The sequence below is a fragment of the Chiloscyllium punctatum genome, chromosome 39 (assembly GCF_047496795.1).
Source record: "Chiloscyllium punctatum isolate Juve2018m chromosome 39, sChiPun1.3, whole genome shotgun sequence".
Lineage (NCBI taxonomy): Eukaryota > Metazoa > Chordata > Chondrichthyes > Orectolobiformes > Hemiscylliidae > Chiloscyllium > Chiloscyllium punctatum.
The window spans coordinates 62675865-62700085 of record NC_092777.1 but is presented as its reverse complement, the minus strand read 5'-3'; the positions used below and the strand labels follow the sequence as shown (position 1 = coordinate 62700085).

The following is a 24221-nucleotide window of genomic DNA, read 5'->3' as shown; positions in this document are numbered from 1 at the left end:
TAAATTGCCACGGACTCACTCATTAATTTTAGCAACTTTTAAGTCAAGATGGCTCAATACCACATAGCTGGGAAAGAAAAAAATCATTTTATTCGATGATGTTTTGAATCAAACCAACAGCTTGGTTCTGGGTTCCCTGTTTTTTTTTCTCTGACAGAGGATCAGTCCCTGGTTCAAGAGAGTCATGGACTTAAAGCAGAGGCAGAGCATTGAACCCACAACAAAAACAAAACCCTGCACATTGTCCTTGATTTTAAATTGTTTTTCTTTATCCTTTTTCTCCTAACTCACATCTTCCAACCAGCTGTTTGCAATCACAACTCGCTTTGGCTGAGTCACAGTCAGCACAAGTTCCAGAAAAAACATGGAGCTCTCACAACAGCATCGAAATCAAATACTTATTCCTTCCTTTACTCTGCGAGTTTTAGATTTTTAGTTCTTATCTGGGAACAAGTTGCATTCTTCCACTGGTTAGACCAACTACTTCTTTCTGCCTTAGTTTAACAGATTATCTCTCCATGGGTAAAAACGATCAGCACTCTCTTCAACGATTAAATTGATTCCTGTGTCCTTTGTTAGTTGGATTGATTGAACCACCCCCCCACCCTTTTCCAGTTAAAGTGAATAAATGTCCAGACCGTCAGTTGTAATGGACTCATTTATGGCAAGAATACCAGTTGCGTGCACTAGAAGGACACTGGGTCCTGTTCTTCACTGTCAGGAATAACATGCATTACACCTGTTTTAACTCAACAAAATGGATGAATAAATAAATGACTTTATTGTCACATTTATCTAGGAAGATCCTGTGAAAAGTGTTTAGTCACCACAATCCGGCACCATTTCAAGTTCCAAAAAAAAAGACATTATTTAAATAGAGTTCATTTTCTGTTCAAGTTGGGTCTCAAGCTCCAAGGCTTCGGCAAGGTCTCTGCAAGGTGTTCCAGGCCTCAGGAAAACCCTGCTGTGGGTACAGCAACGACAGTACTGAGGAGATGCCCCAGGAGATCCTGACTCTGCTACTGCTGCTGCTACAGCTATGAGTCCTCACCCTGGCCCTACTGTAGCCAAGAATTCCTGTTCTGGACCTAGAGCAGCCAGGAGTCCTCGCTCTGGGCCTACAGCAGCCAGGAGTCCTCGCTCCGGGCCTAGAGCAGCCAGGAGTCCTCGCTCCAGGCCTAGAGCAGCCAGGAGTCCTCGCTCCGGGCCTAGAGCAGCTAGGAGTCCTCGCTCCGGGCCTAGAGCAACCAGGAGTCCTCGCTCCAGGCCTAGAGCAGCCAGGAGTCCTCACTCCCAGCCTAGAGCAGCTAGAAGTCCTTGCTTCGGGCCTAGAGCAGCCAGGAGTCCTCGCTCCGGGCCTAGAGCAGCCAGGAGTCCTCACTCTGGGCCTAGAGCAGCTAGAAGTCCTCACTTTGGGCCTAGAGAAGCCAGGAGTCCTTGCTCCAGGCCTAGAGCAGCCAGGAGTCCTCGCTCCGGGCCTAGAGCAGCCAGGAGTCCTCGCTCCGGGCCTAGAGCAGCCAGGAGTCCTCGCTCCAGGCCGAGAGCAGCCAGGAGTCCTCGCTCCAGGCTGAGAGCAGCCAGGAGTCCTCATTCTGGGGTTAGTGCAGCCAGGAGTGTTCACTCTGGGCCTAGTGCAGCCAGGAGTCCTTGCTCCGGGCCTAGAGCAGCCAGGAGTCCTCGCTCCGGGCCTAGAGCAGCTAGGAATCCTCGCTCCGGGCCTAGAGCAACCAGGAGTCCTCGCTCCAGGCCTAGAGCAGTCTGGAGTCCTCACTCCCGGCCTAGAGCAGCTAGAAGTCCTCGCTTCGGGCCTAGAGCAGCCAGGAGTCCTCCCTCCGCGCCTAGAGCAGCCAGGAGTCCTCGCTCCGGGCCTAGAGCAGCCAGGAGTCCTCACTCTGGGCCTAGAGCAGCTAGAAGTCCTCATTTTGGGCCTAGAGAAGCCAGGAGTCCTTGCTCCAGGCCTAGAGCAGCCAGGAGTCCTCGCTCCGGGCCTAGATCAGCCAGGAGTCCTCGCTCTGGGCCTAGAGCAGCCAGGAGTCCTCACTCTAGGCCTAGTGCAGCCAGGAGTCCTCGCTCCAGGCCTAGAGCAGCCAGGAGTCCTCGCTCCAGGCCGAGAGCAGCCAGGAGTCCTCATTTTGGGGTTAGTGCAGCCAGGAGTCCTCACTCTGGGCCTAGTGCAGCCAGGAGTCCTTGTTCCAGGCCTAGTGCAGCCAAGAGCCCCTGCTCTGGGCCTACCGCAGCCAGGAGTCCTCGCTCCGGGCATATAGCAGCCAGGAGTCCTTACTCTGGGCATAGTGCAGCCAGGAGTCCTTGCTCCGGGCATACAGCAGCCAAGAGTCCTCACTCCAGGCCTAGTGAAGCCAGGAGTCCCGCTCTGGGTCTACCGTAGTCAAAAGTTGTCGCTTTGGGCCTATCGTATTTAGGAGAGCCTGCTCTGGGCACTGCCATAGCCAGGAGTCCCTGCGTTGCCGCCACTACAGCGAGGAGTCCCCGCTCCAGGCACTGAACCACTGCAATAGACAGCCCACTGCGGCCAAGAGTCAGGTCATTGCTCTGAGCCTACTGCTGCCAGGAATCCTTGCTCTGGGCCCCACACTGCTACAGCTGATGCCCCACCACAGTCCCAGGCGACAACCACTTTGTCGTAAATATCTCAGAGCAATGCTTTGGCCAATCCAAACCTCATTCAAATTGCCAGTTAACTCTCAGTAATCACCTAACTGACACATTCTGCCTAGCAACACCACGACTAGAGTCCAATTGCAAACCTATCAGCATTCCCATACAGTATAAAATGTAGTTTTCCTTGGTATTCTTGCAAATTGTTCTGATGAGCGCAATCTTCAACAAAATGTATCTTTTTCAGCAATACTACACCATCAAAGGGGGTTTTAAAATGTTATCTTTTGCTAATTGTGGGAATCTGCTGTGCACACAAATTAAACATAAACTCGATAGACCTCAAAGACAGCCACTTTGAAATGGGGACCAACATTAGGGACAAGTCATCAAACACTTTCAACACCCTGGCGTGATCCTGGGATGTGGCTTTCCTTAGACCATTACCTGCAAGTACACCAGCGAGGTAGATGAAGCTAATACGGAGAGCGCCATGCACCATTTCGAGAGGAACTCCGACCAGCAGCTGCAACACCACATTGAAGCCCAGATGCTCAACTCTGGAATAAAGAACTTGCACAGTCACAGTCTCATTGCTGTCTTCATCGGAGGCCTTGCCTCTTCATATGGTGATGAGGAACTGAACCAATTCCACCAGATGCAAGCGAGACCTCCCCAACCCCCACCATTGCTTGCATCTATCCAGGACCGTTAGCATTGTAAAACATCCTAAACCACTTCACAAGGATATTATCTAACAAATCTGTGAGGGAATGTATCGGAATGGTGATTCTGAAGAATGACTTCAGTAATGTGAAGCTGGAATTGTTTTCAATACAGCACGGACTTTATGGGAAAATTTAATCAAGGTACTCGCTATTGAGGGCTTTTGGTCAAGTAAATGAGGAAATAACTGATTTCACTGGATGGAGGTGGTTGGTAACTAGATTAACACAGAGTGGAAATAATTGGCAAAAAACAAAGGTTGTGGTGAAGATACACTGCAAGATACACCGCCTGAAAGCAATAGCAACATTCAAAAAGGAAATGGATAAATATTTGAAAAGGAAGTATTTCTCAAGTTGTGTGGAAAAAAGGAGGGGGAAGGCGATGTATTGGATAACCGTTTCAAAGAGCCAGGACTGGAGGATTGGCCTCCCTTTGTGCTGTAGCTACCAGTGCAATGATTCTGATCCCTGCATTCACAGCACAAGGGGTACACAGATGTTGAGAAAAGCAGACAGTCTATACCAGCTACTCACCCAACATGCATGAAGATGTAACTGAGGTAGCGCCAGATTTGCCTGCGGCGCTGTGGCTGGTAGACCAGTGGATTGTTCAAATATGAAGGGTGTGTGATCTGGAGCACCCATTTCTCCAGGACCAGCCCGTAATAGATGAAAACGGCAATCTGTTGAATACAGAGCAGATCAGACACATTGCACTACTCTCTGCTCATACTTTGCTTTTTAAAAAAAATTTTCACATGGGGCATTGCTGGTTTGGCCAAGTTTAGTGCCCATCCTGATTTGCCCTCAAGAAGTTGGTGGCCTTCTTGACCACTGCACTCCATGTGGTGTCTCATCTAAAGAGCAACACCTCCAACAGTGTGGCACTCCCTCATTACAAATCATAGCCTGGATTCTCTGCTCAAGTCTCTGGGTGGGATTTGTGCCCATGACCTCCCACTATGCAATTAGGGAGGGAATTGCAGGATTTTGATCCAGAGATACTGGAGGAACGGCAATATGTTTCCAAATCAGGACAGTAATTAGCTTGAAGGGGAACTTTCAGGGAATGGTGTTCCCATGTATCTGCTACCCTTGTCCTTCTAGATGGTAGAGGTCACATGTTTGGAAGGAGCTGTCTTTGTGGTGAGATATTTGCCAATTGTACTGCCTGCACTGTGCACTGGTGGGAGAGGGAGTGCATATTGAAGGTGGTGGCAGGAATACCAATCAAATGGGTAAAATGGGCTGCAGAGTGAGGACTGCAGATACTGGAGATCAGAGTTGAGAGTATGATGCTGGAAAAGCACAGCATCCAAGGAGCAGGAGAATCGACGGGAGAATTCGATGAAGGGCTTATGGCTGAAACATTGATTCTCCTGCTTCTCAGATGCTGTCTGACTTGTTGTGCTTTTCCTGCACTCTCGACTGCTTTGATGTTGAGTTTTTTTGAGTATTGTTGGAACTGCACTCAATACTGGATGCAGAAATTGCAATTGCTTCCAAAGGCTTCTATCTTGTCTATTGCACTGATGGGGTGGGCCTCCCTGGTATTGAGGATGGAGATATTTGTGGACCCTACTCTACCTCCAGTGAGTTGTCCATCACCATTCATGACTGGATGTGACAGGGCTGTAGAGCTTGGTTCTGATCGGCTGGTTGTGGGATTACTAAGCTCTATCTACCACTTGCTGCTGTTGCTGTTTGGCACGTAAGTCACCCTGTGTTCTATTTTCACTGGGTTGACACCTCTTTCTTAGCTATGTCTGGTGCTGCTCCTGACATACCCCCTGCACATTCCATTGAATTATTAGGGTTGATCCCCTGGCTTGGTGGTAATGGTGGAGTCTGGAATATATCGGGCGGCACGGTGGCACAGTGGTTAGCACTGCTGCCTCACAGCGCCAGAGACCTGGGTTCAATTCCCGTCTCAGGCGACTGTCTGTGTGGAGTTTGCACGTTCTCCCAGTGTCTGTGTGGGTTTCCTCCGGGTGCTCCGGTTTCCTCCCACACTCCAAAGATGTGCAGGTCAGGTGAATTGGCCATGCTAAATTGCCCGTAGTGTTAGGTAAGGGGTAGATGTAGGGGTATGGGTGGGTTGCGCTTTGAAGGGCCTGTTTCCACGCTGTAAGTAATCTAATCAGACCATGAAGTTTATAACTGATACAGTTCACCTGTTGACAGCTCACAGAGCTACACGAATGCCCAGACTTGAGTTGCTATATCTGCTTGTCCCATTTAGCACAGTGGTAGTGCCACACAACACAATGCAGGGTATCCTCAGTGTGAAAATGGGAAGTTGTCTCCACAAGGACAGTGCGGTGGTCATTTTAACAGATACTGAAAAATGCATCTGCAACAGGCAAATTGGTGAGGAAAAGGTCAAGCATGTTTTAGCCTCTCGTTGATTCCATTACCACCTGCCACAGACCCAGTGAAGTGTCCCCACCCCCGAATGCATTCTGAGCCCTTGCCACCCTCAGTGTTTCCTCCAAGTGGGCTTCAGCATGGAGGAGTACTGTTTCATCAGCGCAGGGGGTGTGCTGTAGGAGGCAAATGTCAAATGGTTTCCTTGCATGTTTGAACTGATGCCATATCACGGTCAATATTGAGAACTTCCAAGGCAACCCTCTCATTACTATTATGTGACATACCACTGTACCAGCCCTGCTGTGGGGCAAGACATACCTAGGGATGATGGTGTCCTCTGGGACATTGTCCATGATGTTAATAAGGAGGACTTTGCAGGTTCACAGGACTGTGTTTGACTTTGTCTTTTCAGGTGCCCAGGCAGATGTAGGGCAGCCCATCCGGTTTCATGCCTTTTATTAGACTTTCTTCTGGTTTAATACAGTTGAATAGCTCACTAGGCCTGTCAAGAGTCAACCACGTTGCTGTGGGTATGGGGTCACGTGTAGGTCAGATCAGGTAAGGACAGCAGATTTCCTCCCTAAACGGCATTAATGAACCAAAACAGAAATCGCTGGAGAAAAGGATGGAGAGAAGCTACTAAAGGATTTGATGACAAGGATAATAATTTAAAATCCAAAGCATTGCTGGACTGGGAGCCCATGTAGGTCAGTGAGCAAAGGGGTAATGGGTGAACAGGACATTGTCTGAGTATGAATATGGGGCATCAAAGATTTAGATGAGTCCAAGTTGGCAGAGAGTGCAAGATGAGAAGTTGGCCCTGGATAATTGGAATAGTTGAGTCTGGAGATAACAAAGGCATCGATGAGAGATTCAGCAGGTTTGAGTGGAGTCTGAGACACAGTGCTATGAACGTGAATACTGGTGGTCTTAAAAGTGGTAATGATATGTGGTTAAAAGGCTGTCACTGATTTCTTGAAGCATTGACTACTGACCTCCAGAAGGGTAACAGTGATCATAAACCAGGGTGGGGGGCAACACGTGTAGCTGTCATAGTACCACTTGCGGTCCAGTCCCCTGGGCAGGGTCTCATACGCGATGTGTCGGATAAATCGCTGGGATATCGTGAGGCCGGTTTCTTCGAGGAGCGAATTGGCCCGGAGATGGCGATTTCCCAAATGGATAGCACGACGGAAGCTGTTAGACCGTTTATTGCTCATCTGATTGAAACAAAAAGCCCACATGCAGAGTGGGAAATTAATTTTTAAGCCATTGGATAGACCCAAACAAGGTTGTCACACCCTGAAAATGGGAAGTGTTTACCTGTTGGCCCATTGCTGAGGCAACATTCCCTCACCCCTATCACTGGTCAGTCAATCCATCTATTCAGAATCTAATACATGCCATTAGATAAAGTATTTTACAGTTAATGTAATAGTTTCCGAAGTGTTGTAACTATTATACTGTCAGAAATGTGATAGTGAATTAGCACAGAGCAAACCCCCAGAAAAAGTAGTGTGATGAGAAGCAGATATTCTGTGCTGTCGGTTAAGTGATCAAATACTGTCCAAGATACTGTGCAGTACCCCTCAGCCCGGTATCAATTAATGGACAAGGGATTTATTAGACCTGAAAGAGCAGATCAGACATCACTTTAATGCCTCATCCAAACAGCAGCTACTCTGACAGTGCAGCTGTTCCTCAGTATAAGTGTCAGCCTGGATTCTCTACTTTGGAGTGGGACTTGTGGCCATGACCTTCTAACCCAGAGACAAGCGAAATAACACTGAACCACAGCCTGACAATCTTCTGAATAACCGCTCCTCACCCATGATAAAAACACGCTCCCAGCTGGGGAAATGTCAATTAAAGGCTCTCATCAATCTGACCATTTCACATAAAATTCACTGGAGCCTTTCCCCATCTGATTCACACTGTTAGTTCCATCACCCAGCTGTGAAATGAGAATGTGGTGTTGTGGAGAACTGTAAGAGGTGCAGGCTGTTTGATTGCTGAGTGTTGTTCACAGTTTTAATTACTCTCTTCTATTCCTGGATCATTGGCTGAAAACTAGGGACTGATTTCTTTAACACTGAATTTCTGGAATTTGGAGAATTATAGAGTCATAGAGATGTACAGCATAGAAACAGACCCTTCGGTCCAACTTGTCCATGCTGACAAGATATCCTAACCTAATCTCATCCCACCTGCCAGCACTTGGCCCATATCCCTCTAAACCCTTCCTATTCATATACCCATCCAGATGCCATTTAAATATTGTAATTGTACCAGCCTCTACCACTTCCTCTGGCAGCTCATTCCATACACGTACCACCCTCTGCATGAAAAAGTTGCCCCTTAATTCTCTTTTAAATCCTTCCCCTCTCGCCCTAAACCTATGTCCTCTAGTTCTGGACTCCCCAACGCCAGGGAAAAGACTTTGTCTATTTATCCTATCCATGCCCCTCATAATTTTGTAAACCTCTATAAGGTCACCCCTCAGCCTTTGATGCTGCAGAGAAAACAGCCCCAGGCTATTCAGCCTCTCCCTGTAGCTAACACCATCCAAACCTTGGCAACATCCTTGTAAATCTTTTCTGAACCCTTTCAAGTTTCACAACATCTTTCTGATAGGAAGGAGACCAGAATTGCACGCAATATTCCAACAGTGGCCTAACCAATGTCCTGTACAGCTGCAACATGACCTCCCAACTCCTATACTCAATGCACTGACCAATAAAGGAATGCATACTAAATGCTTTCTTCACTATCCTATCTACCTGAGACTCCACTTTCAAGGAACTATGAACCTGCACTCCAAGGTCTTTTTGTTCAGCAACACTTCCCAGGACCTTACCATTAAGTGTTTAAGTCCTGCCCTGATTTGCCTTTCCAAAATGCAGCACCTCGCATTTTTCTAAATTAAACTCCATCTGCCGCTTCTCAGCCCATTGGCCCATCTGATCAAGATCCCGTTGTACTCTGAGCTAACCGTCTTCGCTGCCCACTACATCTCCCTAGTGTGCTTCCAATTAAACCTGTTGGACTATAACCTGGTGTTGTGTGATTTTTAACTTTGTACACTACATCTCCAGTTTTGGTGTCATCTGCAAACAATCCATTTTAAAAGGGCTGCTCTCATTGAAGCTATTGGATTGTTATAAGAATCCTGGAGATTTCTTCATGCCTTTCCAGTAAGGAAACCTGATTTCCTTTCCAGCCTGACCTGTCAGTGGCTTCAGTCCTGCATCAGCCCAGGCTGCCTCTTCATAAAGTGATAGCAATTGAGGGCAGGAAGCAGCAGCGGGGAACTAAGTGAATAAGTAATAGTCTGTGATTGGGTTATCAGACTGCATCTTCAGCTGTAATCAGTGTCTGTAGAATAGGGTGAAATGGCCTTTCAGCTAAGTAGAGTCATAGAGATATTCAGCATGGAAACAGACCCTTCGGTCCAACTCATCTGTGCTGACCAGATATCTCAATCTGACCTAATCTCATTTGCTAGCACTTAGCCCACATCCCTCTAAACCCTTCCTATTCATATACCCATCCTGATGCATTTTAAATGCTGTAATTGTACTAGCCTCTACCATCTCCTCTGGCAGCTCATTCTGTATTGCCCCTGGAAGCAGTTCCTTATCCTGGGGGAATGGTGTGGGACAGCTTCTCTTCCAAGCTGTGGTTACATTCAGGGATAAGGCCCTTCCCCCCCCCCAGCCTATCTTTACCATTTGGAGCATGTCAGTGCCCTCACCCAGCAGCTAGTTTTAGATGCTAACCTATAAATTCCTCTCTTCCTGCTCCATGTTTTGGCTCATTGGGAAATCTCTAAGATTCATAGGTTTTGTTTTCATGTGGCCAGTTCAGATTCCCGGAGATCAGCTAGAAAGTATCATCTGACCTGATGTCATACTCTGCACCATCACTATCCCCTCAGGACAGAAACCAGACGCTGTTAACGTGAAATGTGACATGGAATTGATCAATTAGTGGGGACTGTCTGTGAACAAAATATTCTGCTGTTAAAAACTGCGGAATATTCTGCACCGAAAAAACTCCTGATCATCAATTGTACAGTGCTTTATATAAAACACAACTGAAGCTGGGGCAGTGAGATACAGACTAGAATTGAACTGGGAGTTTTAGGAGTTGAGAGACAGAATAATAGATATCAGGAATGAGGTAGACTGGAATCTAATCAAGGAGTTCAGAGAGTTACACAATATTACATTGAATGTACAACACAGAAATGGGGTATTAGTCCAACTATTCTGTTCTGGAGTTCACAGGAACATAGGAACAAGAGTAGGCCATTCAACCCCTCAAGCTTGTTCTGCCCGTCAATGTGATAATGCCTAATCTATGGCTTAACTCCATCTGCCTGCCATTGGCGCATTTCCCTTAATACCTTTGCTTATCAAAAATGATCCATCTCAGATTTAAAATTAACAACTGATTCTGCATCCACTGCGGAAAAGAGTTCCAAACCTCTCTCACCCAGTGTGTGTGGAAGTGCTTCCGAACATCTCTCCTGAGTGGTCTGGCCCTAATTCTCTGATGAAGGGCTTTTGCCCGAAACGTTGATTTCGCTGCTCATTGGATGCTGCCTGAACTGCTGTGCTCTTCCAGCACCACTAATCCAGTATTTGCTTTCCAGCATCTGCAGTTATTGTTTTTACCTAATTTTCAGACTATGCCCCTTAGTTCTAGAATCCCTAACCAGTGGAAATAGTTTATTTTTATTGACCCTGTCTTCTCCTGTTACGATCTTGGAGACTTCAATCAGATCACCCCTTCACCTTGTAAATTCTAGAGAAAACAGGCCTAATTTGCACAATCTCTCCTCATAATCTGAGGTAAAATGTGTCAGCACAGGCTTGGCGGGCTGAAGGGCCAGTTCCTGTGCTGTGTTGTTCTTTGTTCTTGTTCTAACCCTTGAAGTCCAGGTATCATTCTTGTAAACCTATGTTGCACTCCCTCCAAGGCAAATCTACCCTTCCTAAGGTACGGTGCCCAGATCTGCCCACTGTACTCCCTGTGGGGTCTAATCATGGTTGCGTATAACTGCAGCATAACCTCTGCATCCCTATACTTCAATCCTCTGGATATAAAGGCTGGCATTCCATTAGATTTCTTGACTTTTTATGCATAATTTATACTCTGTTTGAGTTACTTCCTGAACCAGTTTCCTTGTCTCCATCTTTCAACCTGTGACGAACCCTTTTCCCTTACCTGACCAGTTTCTATTAGAAAGCATACCGTTCACTTCAATCAATTCCTATGGTAATGCACTCCACATTGTAAAACAATCTCTCAAATTAAAACATTTCTGCTTATTCCCCTGCTATTAGTAACCATCCTGAATCAATGACCCCAAATTCTGGATTTTCTAAAAATTGGAACCCCATTCTGTATATCCAATCCAATCCATTTATCACATTAAAGATCTCTTCCATCTCTCTTTTAGCTTTCCTCTTTTTCAAAGAAGAATGTTCTTTTTAATCTTTTTAATCTCCCTGACCACTGCAATCTGAGTTCCAGTCCTATCCTTGGAAGTGCAGGGGGTAATTTCCAGCAGGGCATTCAGCATCTGAGGTGACTACATCTTCAGTCAACACACTGATTTAATCAGGGTTTAGTGTCAGGCAGCACCTTGGCAAAGGAGTTGAGGTTAGTGCCAGGAATGGTGCCCAGAAGATTGTTAACCAGCTGATTTTCACTAGTAATGTCTGCCAGAAACTGTTGGGCATTGTGATTGTTAGCTCCCTCTGCTAATGGTGCCCAGGGGTTTGGGGAATAAACAGTGTTGATGTTACTGACTTGGATCCTCACCATTCTGAGTCACTGCTGCTGGATTGAGGGAACAGGATCCTGAAACACATCAGGAGACCCTCTGGAAAACTTGGTCAAGACTTCGCCAACATTCTGGCAATACTTATTCTGGAAACGTCTCGGAGAACCTCACCTGAAAAATATTAAACGTATGCTACTCCAGCTTGAGGGAATATGGAGGGGAAGAGGGGAGTGTGGTCATGGACAACATGTGGGATGATTAAGTGAAGGTGGCGGTTTTCATTTCCAGGAATTCTGGCTGAGCATTCTCCACTTTACATCAGTATATTTGCTCCCACTGTTCACTCACCAGGTTTACAAAGTCCTGGTAGCAGACCTTTCCCTCAGAATTGTTGTCTGCCAAAGCCAGAAGCACCTCCAGTTTATGCGGCTCGAGCTCTGAGCCGTGGGCCTGCAGAAGGTTCCGGAACTTTTCAGTGCTAATGTAGCCTGTGTTTGTAGGGTCGAACTGTCAGAAAGATGAGAAAGACAGAGTGTAACACAAAAAGCACAACAGAGCTCCCACCAAGGCACGCAGAAAACCAATGAAACCCACTGGCCACCCTCAGGCCCAGAGGAACAACACAGCAGCTGGGACCAAGATGGAAACAGAAATGGCTGCGAGGGCCCAGCATGTCTGTCTGTAGCTGTGGGGAGGGAAACAGTCAATGTTCAGAAGAAGGTTCAGCACTTTCTGTTATTGTTTGTTTTAAATCTTCATCATCCTCAGTTCTTTGTTTTATTTTAGGACCAAGAGGAATTTTGACTTCAACATAAATACAGAGAATGCTCATGTTCTGGAATGGTCTGTGGGGTGACAGGTATCGGGAATAGTAAGGGTCAGGAATGATGACCTGTGGGAATTCCTGTGGGAATGGCTGGTATTGAGGATTGTCAGTATCAGTTCGAGGTAGGATTATGGGTTTGAGATTAGGATCAGTTCCATCATGATTATATTGAATGCTAGAGTCTGATCAAGGGGATTAGAGACAAAAATAATCTGCAAATGCTGGAATCCAGGGTAGACCGGCAGGAAGCTGGAATAACACAGCAAGCCAGGCAGCATCAGGAGGTGGAGAAGACAGCGTTTCGGGTGTAACCCTTCTTCAGGACTGGGGGTGGGTGTAAGGGGGAGCTGCAGATGGGGGAGGGGTGGGGTAGGTGAAGACAGGCAGAGAGTACAACCTGGTTGGGAGAGCAAAGGCGGACCCAGGTAACCCCTCATGCCTCTTCTGCTATTCGATAGGAGGTTGACCTTTTCCCTTAACTCAACTTCATGGTCTATCCGTTTGCTCCCTCCAACATGAGACCCCAGTGAGGTGGGAGCTTCATCATGTGGGAAGAAAGAGGGATTCAGCAATTAGGCCGCTGAAAGAGAGAGAGAGAGAGAACATCTTCAGCTGGGAATAAAAATGAGGTTGGTCACTATCCCATGAAAACGTCACCGTCTCTAATGATCCCAGAGCTATAACAGAGTAGGAGAGACACTGTTAATACTACTCCTTGAACCTTCCACACTCTGAGGCTGCAGGCACTCTCTCTCTCTCTGGTCTTCGCTCCAAGTTTAATGAAATCTGTCCTTGTTTGTGAAAGATGCCTCCGGACAGATTAGCTATCGGTGTCCCCTTGTGGCTGAGGCAAGGAATCGAGATGAATATTGAAGGAAGTGCTGACCTCAGTATATTGTGAATAAGGTGGATGGGGGTGGGGTGGGTGCAGAAAGTGAACAGGGGCTTACTTTCTGTGGGAGTCACAGCTCCTGTGTTTTCTGCGGGCTGGATAATTCCATTCATTCACCTGATTCAGCAATGTGGTATTTGGCAAGTCAGGTCCCAGGTCTGGCTGACTGTGGGATGCTGCTCCATTTCCACACTGCCAGCCTTTCCCAGAGTCAATCGCCCCTCCAACCTGGCAGAGCGAGCCATTCAAACACACTGTGCAGAAATCTTTCACATCACAATGGGACAGAACCAAGCGGGAAGATTACTCCTGGGGAAGGGGGGTTTAGAATAAAAGCAAGGGGCTCTTGTGGCTTAGTAGATATTACCCTACCTCTGAACCAGGAGGTCTCTGTTAAAATCCCATCTATTCCTGGAGCTGTGTAAAACATTCCTGAACAGGTTGACTACAATGCTGTTTAAGAATAACAGGCAGCCAATTGAGACTGAGACAGGAGGAATCTCTGCACAGACAGTGATGAATCTTTGGGCCAGAGGGAACAGTCTCAGTGTTTAGGACAAAGATCGGTCGATTTGTGGATGGTAGGGATATGGGGAAAAGGCGGAAAAATGGGGTTAGGGTGGATCAGCCCCCATTAATGGTGGAGCAGGTTAGAGGGGCCAAATGGCCTATTCCTACATTCCAACTGCAGTGATTTTCTCTCGATCACCTCCCCCCAGCCCTGGCCCTCACTTTGCTATTATTTGTCTGCTGTTTTATGTGTTTTTTTAACATTCTACCTTTCCCTGGTTTGTAGCTGTGATTTCAGTGACCCCACTCAGTGGTCAGGGTGGCCCAGCTGTGGTTCAGTGGGTCAGGAACTCTGTGGAGGCCAGCAGATAACACAGCCAATCGGGATGTTGGAGTAATCCCTGGGGACAGGTAAGCCAGACAGATGCTGGAAGTCAGAGGCAATAGATGCAAGGCTGGAAACATCGATTCTCCTGCTCCTCAGATGCTGCCTGACCTGCTGCGCTTTTCCAGCACCACATCCATTGACTGACATATTAATCTCGGTCTGCCCTCTCGGGTGGATGTCAATTTGGACAGGAGGAGGCTCCTGTCCTCTCTATGAAGACCCCAACAGTATTTATTCCTCAGGCAACATCCTTGAAAGTAAATCATCGCATTACAGGCATGGGATTGGGTGCCAAATGTAGACAGAGCCAGTGACTGCACCTATATTGAAAAGCTTTGAGAAGATTGCGAAAAGTGCTATATAAATGCAAGTCCTTTTGCCTCTTCTTGGTCATTGGCCATCAGGGGTGAGCGCAGTCACAACAGTCCATCCTAAACACCCATCCACCTGCTCTGAGAGACAGGGGAAGGTGCTGAATGGTTCTGCACTCTCAGTAAGACCGCCTTGTTGTCCCCTTCAGTCCGATAATTTTTACAAGCAATAATCAAAAGTATTCAAAGAACTTGTGGTGGCACAGTGGCTTGGTGGTTAGCACTACTACCTCACAATGCCAGGAGCCTGGGTTTGATTCCAGCTTCTGTGGAGTTTGTACATTCTCTCCATGTTTGCGTGGGTTTGCTCCGATTTCCTCCCGCAGTCCAAAGATGTGTAGGTTAGGTGAATTAGTCAGCAAAAAATGTAGGGGAATGGGTCTAGGTCGTTACTCTTTGGAGGGTTGGTGTAGACTTGCTGGGCCAAAGGGCTGACTGTAGAAATTCTAATTTATTCAGAAAAATGCATTATTTATTGATGCCACTATGATTTATTTCACAATTGTTCTATATATCTGTGACCTGGAGATTAATCTGCAATTCCTGCTGACTCTAGGCCAAGCCTGAATGTGGTGTTTTAAACAATTTCAATGCAACTCCTGCTGGCCAACAGTCTGGCACTAGAACTTATAAAGTGCTGTTTCATATTTCCACATTTGAATGCTACTTTGCCAGAGCTCCAACTCAGGAGGGAGTCTGGGAGGGAGAAACAGTCTCCAAAACACTGGCCACTCACTCACTCCCCCAACAAACAGCAGTGCAGACTGGGCTTGCAGCTCTCAGCATTGCCAAACCAGGGGAACACACCATTCAACCCCTTCAAGATAAATCTTCATCACAGTCCTTCCTGATATCACACTGTTGGTTCACAAGCACACAAACACACACTTATACACACATAGACACACACATACATACACACACACACAAACACACACTTACACACATACAGACACACACACATACACACACAAACACACATACAGACACACACATACACACACACAAACACACACTTACACACATACAGACATACACACACACACAAACACACACACAAACACACACTTACACACATACAGACATACACACACACACAAACACACACTTACACACATACACACACTCACACAAACACACACAGACAAACACACATACAAACACACACACACATACAGACACAAACACACACTTACACACATACAGACACACACCCACCCACATACACACAGACACACACAAACACTCACACACACTTACACACATATGGACACACACACATACACACACTCACAAACACAAACACACATTTACACACATACAGACACACACACACAAACACAAACATTCACACAGACACATGCACAAACACAAACACACAGAGACACAAATGTATACACACAAACACAAACACTTACACACACACAGACACACACTCACATATAGACACAAATATATGCACACACACACACAAGTATCACACACAGATACACACACACACAAAAGCTCACAGACAGAAACAGAAACACACACACAAACTCAGACACCCACCCATACACACACAGACACAAATGCAGCATAGGTTCACAGACACACACTGTCATACAGAGTTAAATAGTGTGGTGCTGGAAAAGCACAGCTGGTCAGGCAGCACCTGAGGAGCAGGAGAGTCGACATTTCGAGCAGAAGCTCTTTATCAGGAATGTAGAAGGGTAAGGGGACTGTGAGATAAATTGGGAGGTGGGACTGGGGCTTGGGGGAAAGTAGCTGGGATGCAGGTGGGTGGGGGATGATGGCGATACATTGGTGGGGAGGGTGGAGCAGATAGGTGGGAAGGAAGATGAAGAGGTTCAAGAGGGCAGTGCTGAGCTGGAGCATTGGATCTGGGATCAGGTGTGGGGGAGGGGAAATGAGGAAACTGGTGAAGTCGATGTTGATTCCGTGTGGTTGGAGGGTCCCAAGGCGGAAGATGACGTGTTCTTTCTCCAGGCTTCAGGTGGCTTAGATTTGGTGATGGAGGAGGCCCAGGACTTGCATATCCTTGGCAGAGTGGGAGGCGGAGTTAAAGTGTTCGGTCCGAGAGAGGTGGGCTTGTTTAGTGCGTGAGTCCCAGAGATGTTCTCTAAAACGTTCTGCAAGTTGGTGTCCTGCCTCCCCAATGTAGACAACACATCGAGAGTAATGGATGCAGTAGATGAGGTCGGAGGCTGTTCAGGATGGTCCTTTAGGGCCTTGGACAGAGGGGAGGGGGAGGTTTAGCACCTTTTGCAGCAGCAAGGGAAGGTGCCGGATATGAGGGGTGGGTTGGTAGGGGATGTGGACCTAATGAGGGAGTCACAAAGGGCATTGTCTCTGTGGCATGCAGATGGGGTGGGGAGGGAAATATATTTTTGGTAGTGGACCTCACTTTCTCCTACACACACATACACACACACACACACACACACACACATAGACATACACACACACACACACACAGACATACACACACACACACACAGACATACACACACACACACAGACATACACACACAAACACACAGACATACACACGCACACACACACAGACATACACACACACAGACACACACAAACACACAGACACACACATACACACACACACAGACATACACACACACACAAACACACAGACATACACACACACAGACATACACACACAGACATACACACACACACAGACACACACACACACATACACACACAGACATACACACACAGACATACACACACACACACACAAACACACAGACATACACACACACACACAGACATACACACACAGACATACACACACAGACATACACACACACACAAACACACAGACATACACACACACACAGACACACACACAGACATACACACACAGACATATACACACACACACAAACACACAGACATACACACACAGACACACACACACAGACATAGACACACACACACACACACAGATACACACACACACAAACACACAGACATACACACACACACAAACACACAGACATACACACACAGACACACACACACAGACATATACACACACAAACACACAGACATACACACACACACAGACACACACACACAGACATACACACACACACAAACACACAGACATACACACACACACAGAGACATACACACACACACACAGACATACACACATACACACACACAAACACACAGACATACACACGCACACATACACAGACATACACACACACAGACATACACAGACACACACAGACACACACACACACAGACACACACAAACACACAGACACACACATACACACACACACAGACATACACACACACAAACACACAGACATACACACACACAGACATACACACACAGACATACACACATACACACACAGACATACACACACACACAAACACACAGACATACACACACACACAGACATACACACACAGACATACACACACAGACATACACACACACACAAACACACAGACATACACACACACACAGACACACACACACAGACATACACACACAGACATATACACACACACACAAACACACAGACATACACACACAGACACACACACACAGACATAGACACACACACACACACAGAGATACACACACACACAAACACACAGACATACACACACACACAGACACACACACACAGACATATACACACACAAACACACAGACATACACACACACACAGACACACACACACAGACATACACACACACACAAACACACAGACATACACACACACACAGAGACATACACACACACACACAGACATACACACATACACACACACAAACACACAGACATACACACGCACACATACACAGACATACACACACAGACATACACAGACACACACAGACAGACACACACAGACACACACAAACACACAGACACACACATACACACACACAGACATACACACACACAAACACACAGACATACACACACACAGACATACACACACAGACATACACACATACACACACACAAACACACAGACATACACACGCACACACACACAGACATACACACACACACACAGACATACACACACATACACACAGACATACACACACATACACAGACACACACACACACACAGACACACACATACACACACAGACATACACACACAGACATACACACACACACAAACACACAGACATACACACACACAGACATACACACACAGACATACACACACAGACATACACACACACACAAACACACAGACATACACACACACAGACACACACACACACAGACATATACACACACACAAACACACAGACATACACACACACACACAGACACACACACACACACACATACACACACACACACACATACAGACATACACACAAACACACACACACAGACATACACACACACACCCGATTCACAGGCAAACTCACTATAAGACGGTATAAAACAATGGAGAAGGAGTAGGCCCTTGGTCCACTGAGTCTGCACTGACATTCAACAAGATCATGATTGACCTGATCATTCTCAACTCCACTTTCCAGCCTTATCCCAATAATCCTTCATTTCCTTAATGATTAGAAACCTATCTATCTTAGCCTCTGAACAGTGCACAATGTAAAGAATTCCACAGACTACTATTCTCTGACAGAGGAAATCCTTCCTCATCTCTGACCTTAATGGCAACCCTTTCCTCTGAGATGATGCCACCTGCTCCTGGATAATCTCACAAGGGGAACCAATCTCTCCAAACTTACCCTATCAAACCCTCTCTAAGAATCTTGTATATTTCAAAAAGGTTGTCTCTCATTCTAAACACCAGTGTATACAAACCTCTCAACCTCTCCCCATAAGAACATTTCTCCATCCTGGGATCAACCTAGTCATCAGGACTGCCTCTAATATCAGGATATCTTTCCTTACCTAAAGGGATCACCACTGTATTCCACCTGTAGTCAGACTAGTCCCTTGTATAGTTTCAGAAAAAAACCTCCTTATTTTTATACTCCAATCCCTTTGAAGAAAAGGCCAACATTCTATTTGCCTTCCCTGTTACCCTTTGAACTTGGATGCTGACATTTTGTGATTAATACTAACGGGCCCCCAAATCTCTCTGTGCTGCAGTTTTTTTGCAGTCTCCCCCCATTTACAGTAACTAATATTCAGTTCCTCTATTCTTCTTGTCAAAGTGCATAACCTCATATTTCCCCACGTTAAATTTCATTTGCCAAGTTTTTGCCCATTCACTTAACCTTCTTTATCCCTGTGCAGACTCTTTGTGATCTCAAACTCCCCCCTCCAGAGTACATTCTGTTCCCTTGTCACCTCCCCTTTGTTCTTGGAGGAGGATGTCGGTTCCCTTGTTCATCCTGACATCATTGCTGGTAAACAAAGAGTTAACCTCTCAGACAGCCACTAACTGACTCCTCTGACATGTTGATGACAGTGAAACAGCAGCTGCGCCCTACACACCAGGAGCAGGGATTATTTTGCCAAACACTCTGCTGTGTCCCTTTGATGCCTGATCAACACAATTGAATGCCTAATTCAGGGGATTGACAGCTCCTCTATTCGCAACAAGTTTCTTCTGTGCCATCTCAGACTGAGTCTCTGTTTGTTTAACTTGAAAAGCTGGGCTCATTGAGAGACCCTGTTGGCCCTTTCAGGTACAGTTGGTTTATTCGACATACAGTCAGAGGGGTTAGTTAAATCACCCTGTGAATTCTCTCAAACACCGTCTGGCCTATGAAAGAGAGCTGATCCCTTTTATTTCCCACAGATTCAGTTTTCATTCCTTTTCTGTGAGGTCACGGCGAGAGGGCAGCAGAGAGGGTTTGTAAGGTTTAGGGAGGAAATGCTACCAGTGTGACAGGAGGGAGGCTGGAGGCAGCTGTACCTGGGTCTGAAGGGGTGCCACAGTCTGGGATCCATACCGTCTCCCAGCTCCATATTTTTATGAGTTAGTTTTGGTAATCTGTTAATAACTGCGGCACGGTGGCACAGTGGTTAGCACTGCTGCCTCACAGCGCCGGAGACCCGGGTTCAATTCCCGCCTCAGGCGACTGTCTGTGTGGAGTTTGCACATTCTCCCTGTGTGTGCGTGGGTTTCCTCCGGGTGCTCCGGTTTCCTCCCACAGTCCAAAGATGTGCAGGCCAGGTGAATTGGCCATGCTAAATTGCCCGTAGTGTTAGGTAAGAGGTAGATGTAGATCTAGATGTAGATGTAGGGGTATGGGTGGGTTACGCCTCGGCGGGGCGGTGTGGACTTGTTGGGCCGAAGAGCCTGTTTCCACACTGTAAGTAATCTAATCTAATCTAACTGCAGAGGAGTGAAGAGTGATCTGGTGTAAGTTAACTTGCAGGGCTTTACATTGGAGGCTGATGAGAGCTAAGTGCTGGGATCTAGCACCTAAGAAACAACAGAGAAATCTGTACAACAATATCCTCTCTGATTCTGGGCTGGACTGAGGCAATTTGTGGTTGTGGGACAGTGAGGTGACTTAAGGATGTTGTGTTCATGCTGGGCTATATTCTCACACACCACTGGTCTCTCACTGAATAGGGAGAACTGCCGACTGTCATTAGCTTACAAGAGCACAAGGAGATGACATAAATCATGTTGAGCCCATCACCTTGTTACTCTCACCATGATAATGATGCAAATAACCAAACAGTGGAAATCTGTTAAACTCTGTGACTCCAACGCCCAGCTCCATCTCGCGCTCTCCATTAGTCATCATGCAAAACCCTTCGGGAAGTTTTCTCCACATTAAAGATAGCAGTTCCTTTTACCACTGGCCATGCCCCAGTTTGGAGCATCCTCCCCCTTGGAAGAAAAGAACACAGCAGCCGGGCTGATGCCCCAGTACAGTGCTGAAGGAATGCTGCACTGTCAGAGGTGTTGTCCCTCATGAGAAAGATTAAACTCGGATCTTGTCTGTTAGCTCAGATGGATATAAAGATCCTGGGAATCATTTTCAATGGAGAAGGGTGGACTTGCCCCTTTTGACAAGTTCTGGGTAACATTTACCCCTCAGCCAATGTCACATTAGCGGGACTTTGCTGTGTGCACGTATTCACTGCTAAGCTTCTTACAGTGCAACATTGAGTGCACTTCAAAAATTTTTCATTGGATGTAAAGCACTTTGAGACATTCCAGGGATGATCTTTATTGTTGTTGAAACTGTACTGTGGGCAGCTGCAACCCATTTCCCAGGCTCCCTGTGCAGGCTCTGGCCCAACTGGTTGAGCTTGGGCAGTAGATTCAGCCCAGGCCAAATGTGCCCTTCCCCAATGACTGGTATGTCTGGGCTAGGATCCCATTCTCCTGAATGGCCTCCAGAATGGAAGAAGGATTGAATGAACAGCCAGTACTCAAGCAAGATCCAAGTCAACCTCAGACCCTCCAGCCTCTTACAGCTCAAATCGACCCTACAACAATGAACTTGCATTGATATAGAACCTAAAATGTGGTGAAATACCCCAAAGGCCTTCACAACAGCATTATCAAATAAAACAATAAATTGACTTGAATCACTTAAAAAGGAGCTGTTAAGATTTGCAAGTATTGTAAAAGTTGTTTTTAAGGAAAGTCTTAAAGAGGGGAGGGATTTGGAGAGGTCTAAAGAGGGAATTCCAGAGCATTAGAAAGTTGAAATCACCAGCAATGTAATGACTAATATCAGAAATATACAAAGGACCAGAACTGGAGGAGCATTGTGATCTCATTGAGTTGTGGGGTTGGAATAGATTATAGAGTTGAGTTTGAGACCCTAGTGAAATTGGTAAACAAGGTTGATTGCTTCAAATTAAGAATTTTAAGATTATCTTAAAACCTCAGGGAGGGTGGCCAGAGAGTGTTGGAATGGTTATCAGACTCAAAACTGACCAAGGCGATACTGGGGGAGATGACCACATCTGAATCTTGTATTTTTTTTTGTTTATTTTGTGGAAAAGGGAGGAGCTGTTCCCAGCTCAGCAGATGCTTGAGGATTTGATTTTTTTTGGAACTCATTCAAATGCTAATCATTTTCTGCTGATCATTGTCTGCCTCTGATTATCCAGAGCCTGGGCCTATGACACAGCCTGTGTAAGGTTAGCCTGGGACCTCCTGGTGACACTTTGATCTGACTTGCTCCATCATAAAACTATGGGTTACAACATCACCATGGGCAACAGGGAGGGGCTCAGGGATTGGCTGGAAACATCACTTGACGCCAGCTGGCGATAGGGGACTGCTCCTTCAAAATGCGATCCCCAAATCGTGGAGACAGACCTGGCCAGGGAGCAGGCTCGGCAATTCTTCCCTATCTCCTTAGAGTTTCCAGAATTAAGCCGCTCCTCTTCAAGACAATGTTTGCAAACAACGCCCTGTAAAGAATAATTAATGGCATTTAAAGGGAAACCGTGTGGTTACTAATTGTTGGTGTTTGTTTCTCAGTTATAAAAAGGGGAGGGTGGTACTGTGATGGCGCAATAGTGGAGAGGATACCTCCCTTCCAAGTTAAAAATCACACCAACACCGAAAGCTAGTGTACTTCCAATTAAACCTGTTGGACTATAACCTGGTGTTGTGGATTTTTAACTTTGTACACCCCAGTCCAACACCAGCATCTCCAAATCATGGCCTCCCTTCCAAGCAATTGACCTGGGTTTGATTCTAGGCCGTAGCAAATTGTAGCTTTCAAACTGATCAACAGAAGACTAAAAGGGTGAGGATGAAAGAGCTGTTCAACAGGGAGGGGCTGTTGGAAACAGGGTATCAGGTGATGCAGCATCCAATCAGAATTGGCAACCCACCTACTTCAGCATCTCAATTCTACCACAAACATTGTATAATCTCCTTCCTGGCAACCACTGTCCAATCTCATATTCAACATTCAACTACTTTGTTTACCTAGCAATTTCTGATTTTGATTCCATTTGCATTCCTTATTACCTGCTGAACTTGATGCTTTTTGTGATTTGGCACCAGGACCCCAAGACCCTGTGTGGTGCAGGTTTCTGCAGTCTTTCTTCACATAAATAATATTCATCCCCTCTCGTCGTCCTGCCAAAGTGCTTAACCTCACATTTCCCCACATTCTCCTCCTTCTGCCAAGTTTTTGCCCACTCACTTAACCTGTCCATATTCCTCTACAGACTCTTTGTCACCTGCATCACTTGCCATCCCAACCATTTTTGCGTCATCTGCAAACGTGGTGATAGTGCATTCACTTTCCACATCCAAGTTTTCTCTTAAACATTTCATTTGACTGATTTGTTAAAACCATCTGTGACTTTTCATCATTGGATTTGGGTCTTCATTGGACAGACCAATCTCAGCCTCCTGTCACTTTCCAATTTCTGGGGCACAATTAGTGACCCTTTCCCGTCCTTGCTCTTCTAGTCTCTCCCCTCCCCCCAGACTGAGATGGACTGTTTGTCTGGCTGCTGCAGACCCTTGGCAACGCTTGACCCATTTTCCCAGCACTGTCGAGAGAGCAAGTTGTGATCGGAATGCACTACCCAGAAAGGCAGTGGATGCAGATACAACAGGAACTTCCAAAAAGGGAAGTTAGATAAATACGGTAAAGGGGGGGTTAGATAAATACGGTAAAGGGGGAGTTTGATAAATACGGTAAAGGGGGGCTAGATAAATACAGTAAAGGGGGAGTTAGATAAATACGGTAAAGGGGGAGTTTGATAAATACGGTAAAGGGGGGCTAGATAAA

General features: G+C 46.3%; 1 protein-coding gene across 6 annotated transcripts in view; it reads right to left on the bottom strand.

Annotated features, from left to right (window-relative positions):
- The window catches only part of rhbdl3 (rhomboid, veinlet-like 3 (Drosophila)), a 65589-nt gene that overhangs the window by 11023 nt on the left and 30345 nt on the right, over window positions 1-24221 (bottom strand). For 4 of the 6 annotated variants that reach the window (XM_072558915.1, XM_072558919.1, XM_072558914.1 and 1 more), the window contains 4 exons: window positions 11857-12015; window positions 6710-6934; window positions 3879-4027; window positions 3064-3176 (listed from right to left, as the gene is read on the bottom strand). In XM_072558915.1, coding sequence (XP_072415016.1) covers window positions 3064-3176; window positions 3879-4027; window positions 6710-6934; window positions 11857-12015 — 646 coding nt within the window. Of the gene's footprint in view, window positions 1-3063; window positions 3177-3878; window positions 4028-6709; window positions 6935-11856; window positions 12016-22783; window positions 22879-24221 lie in introns of all 6 variants that reach the window. The other 2 variants (XM_072558920.1, XM_072558918.1) reach the window with 2 other exon arrangements.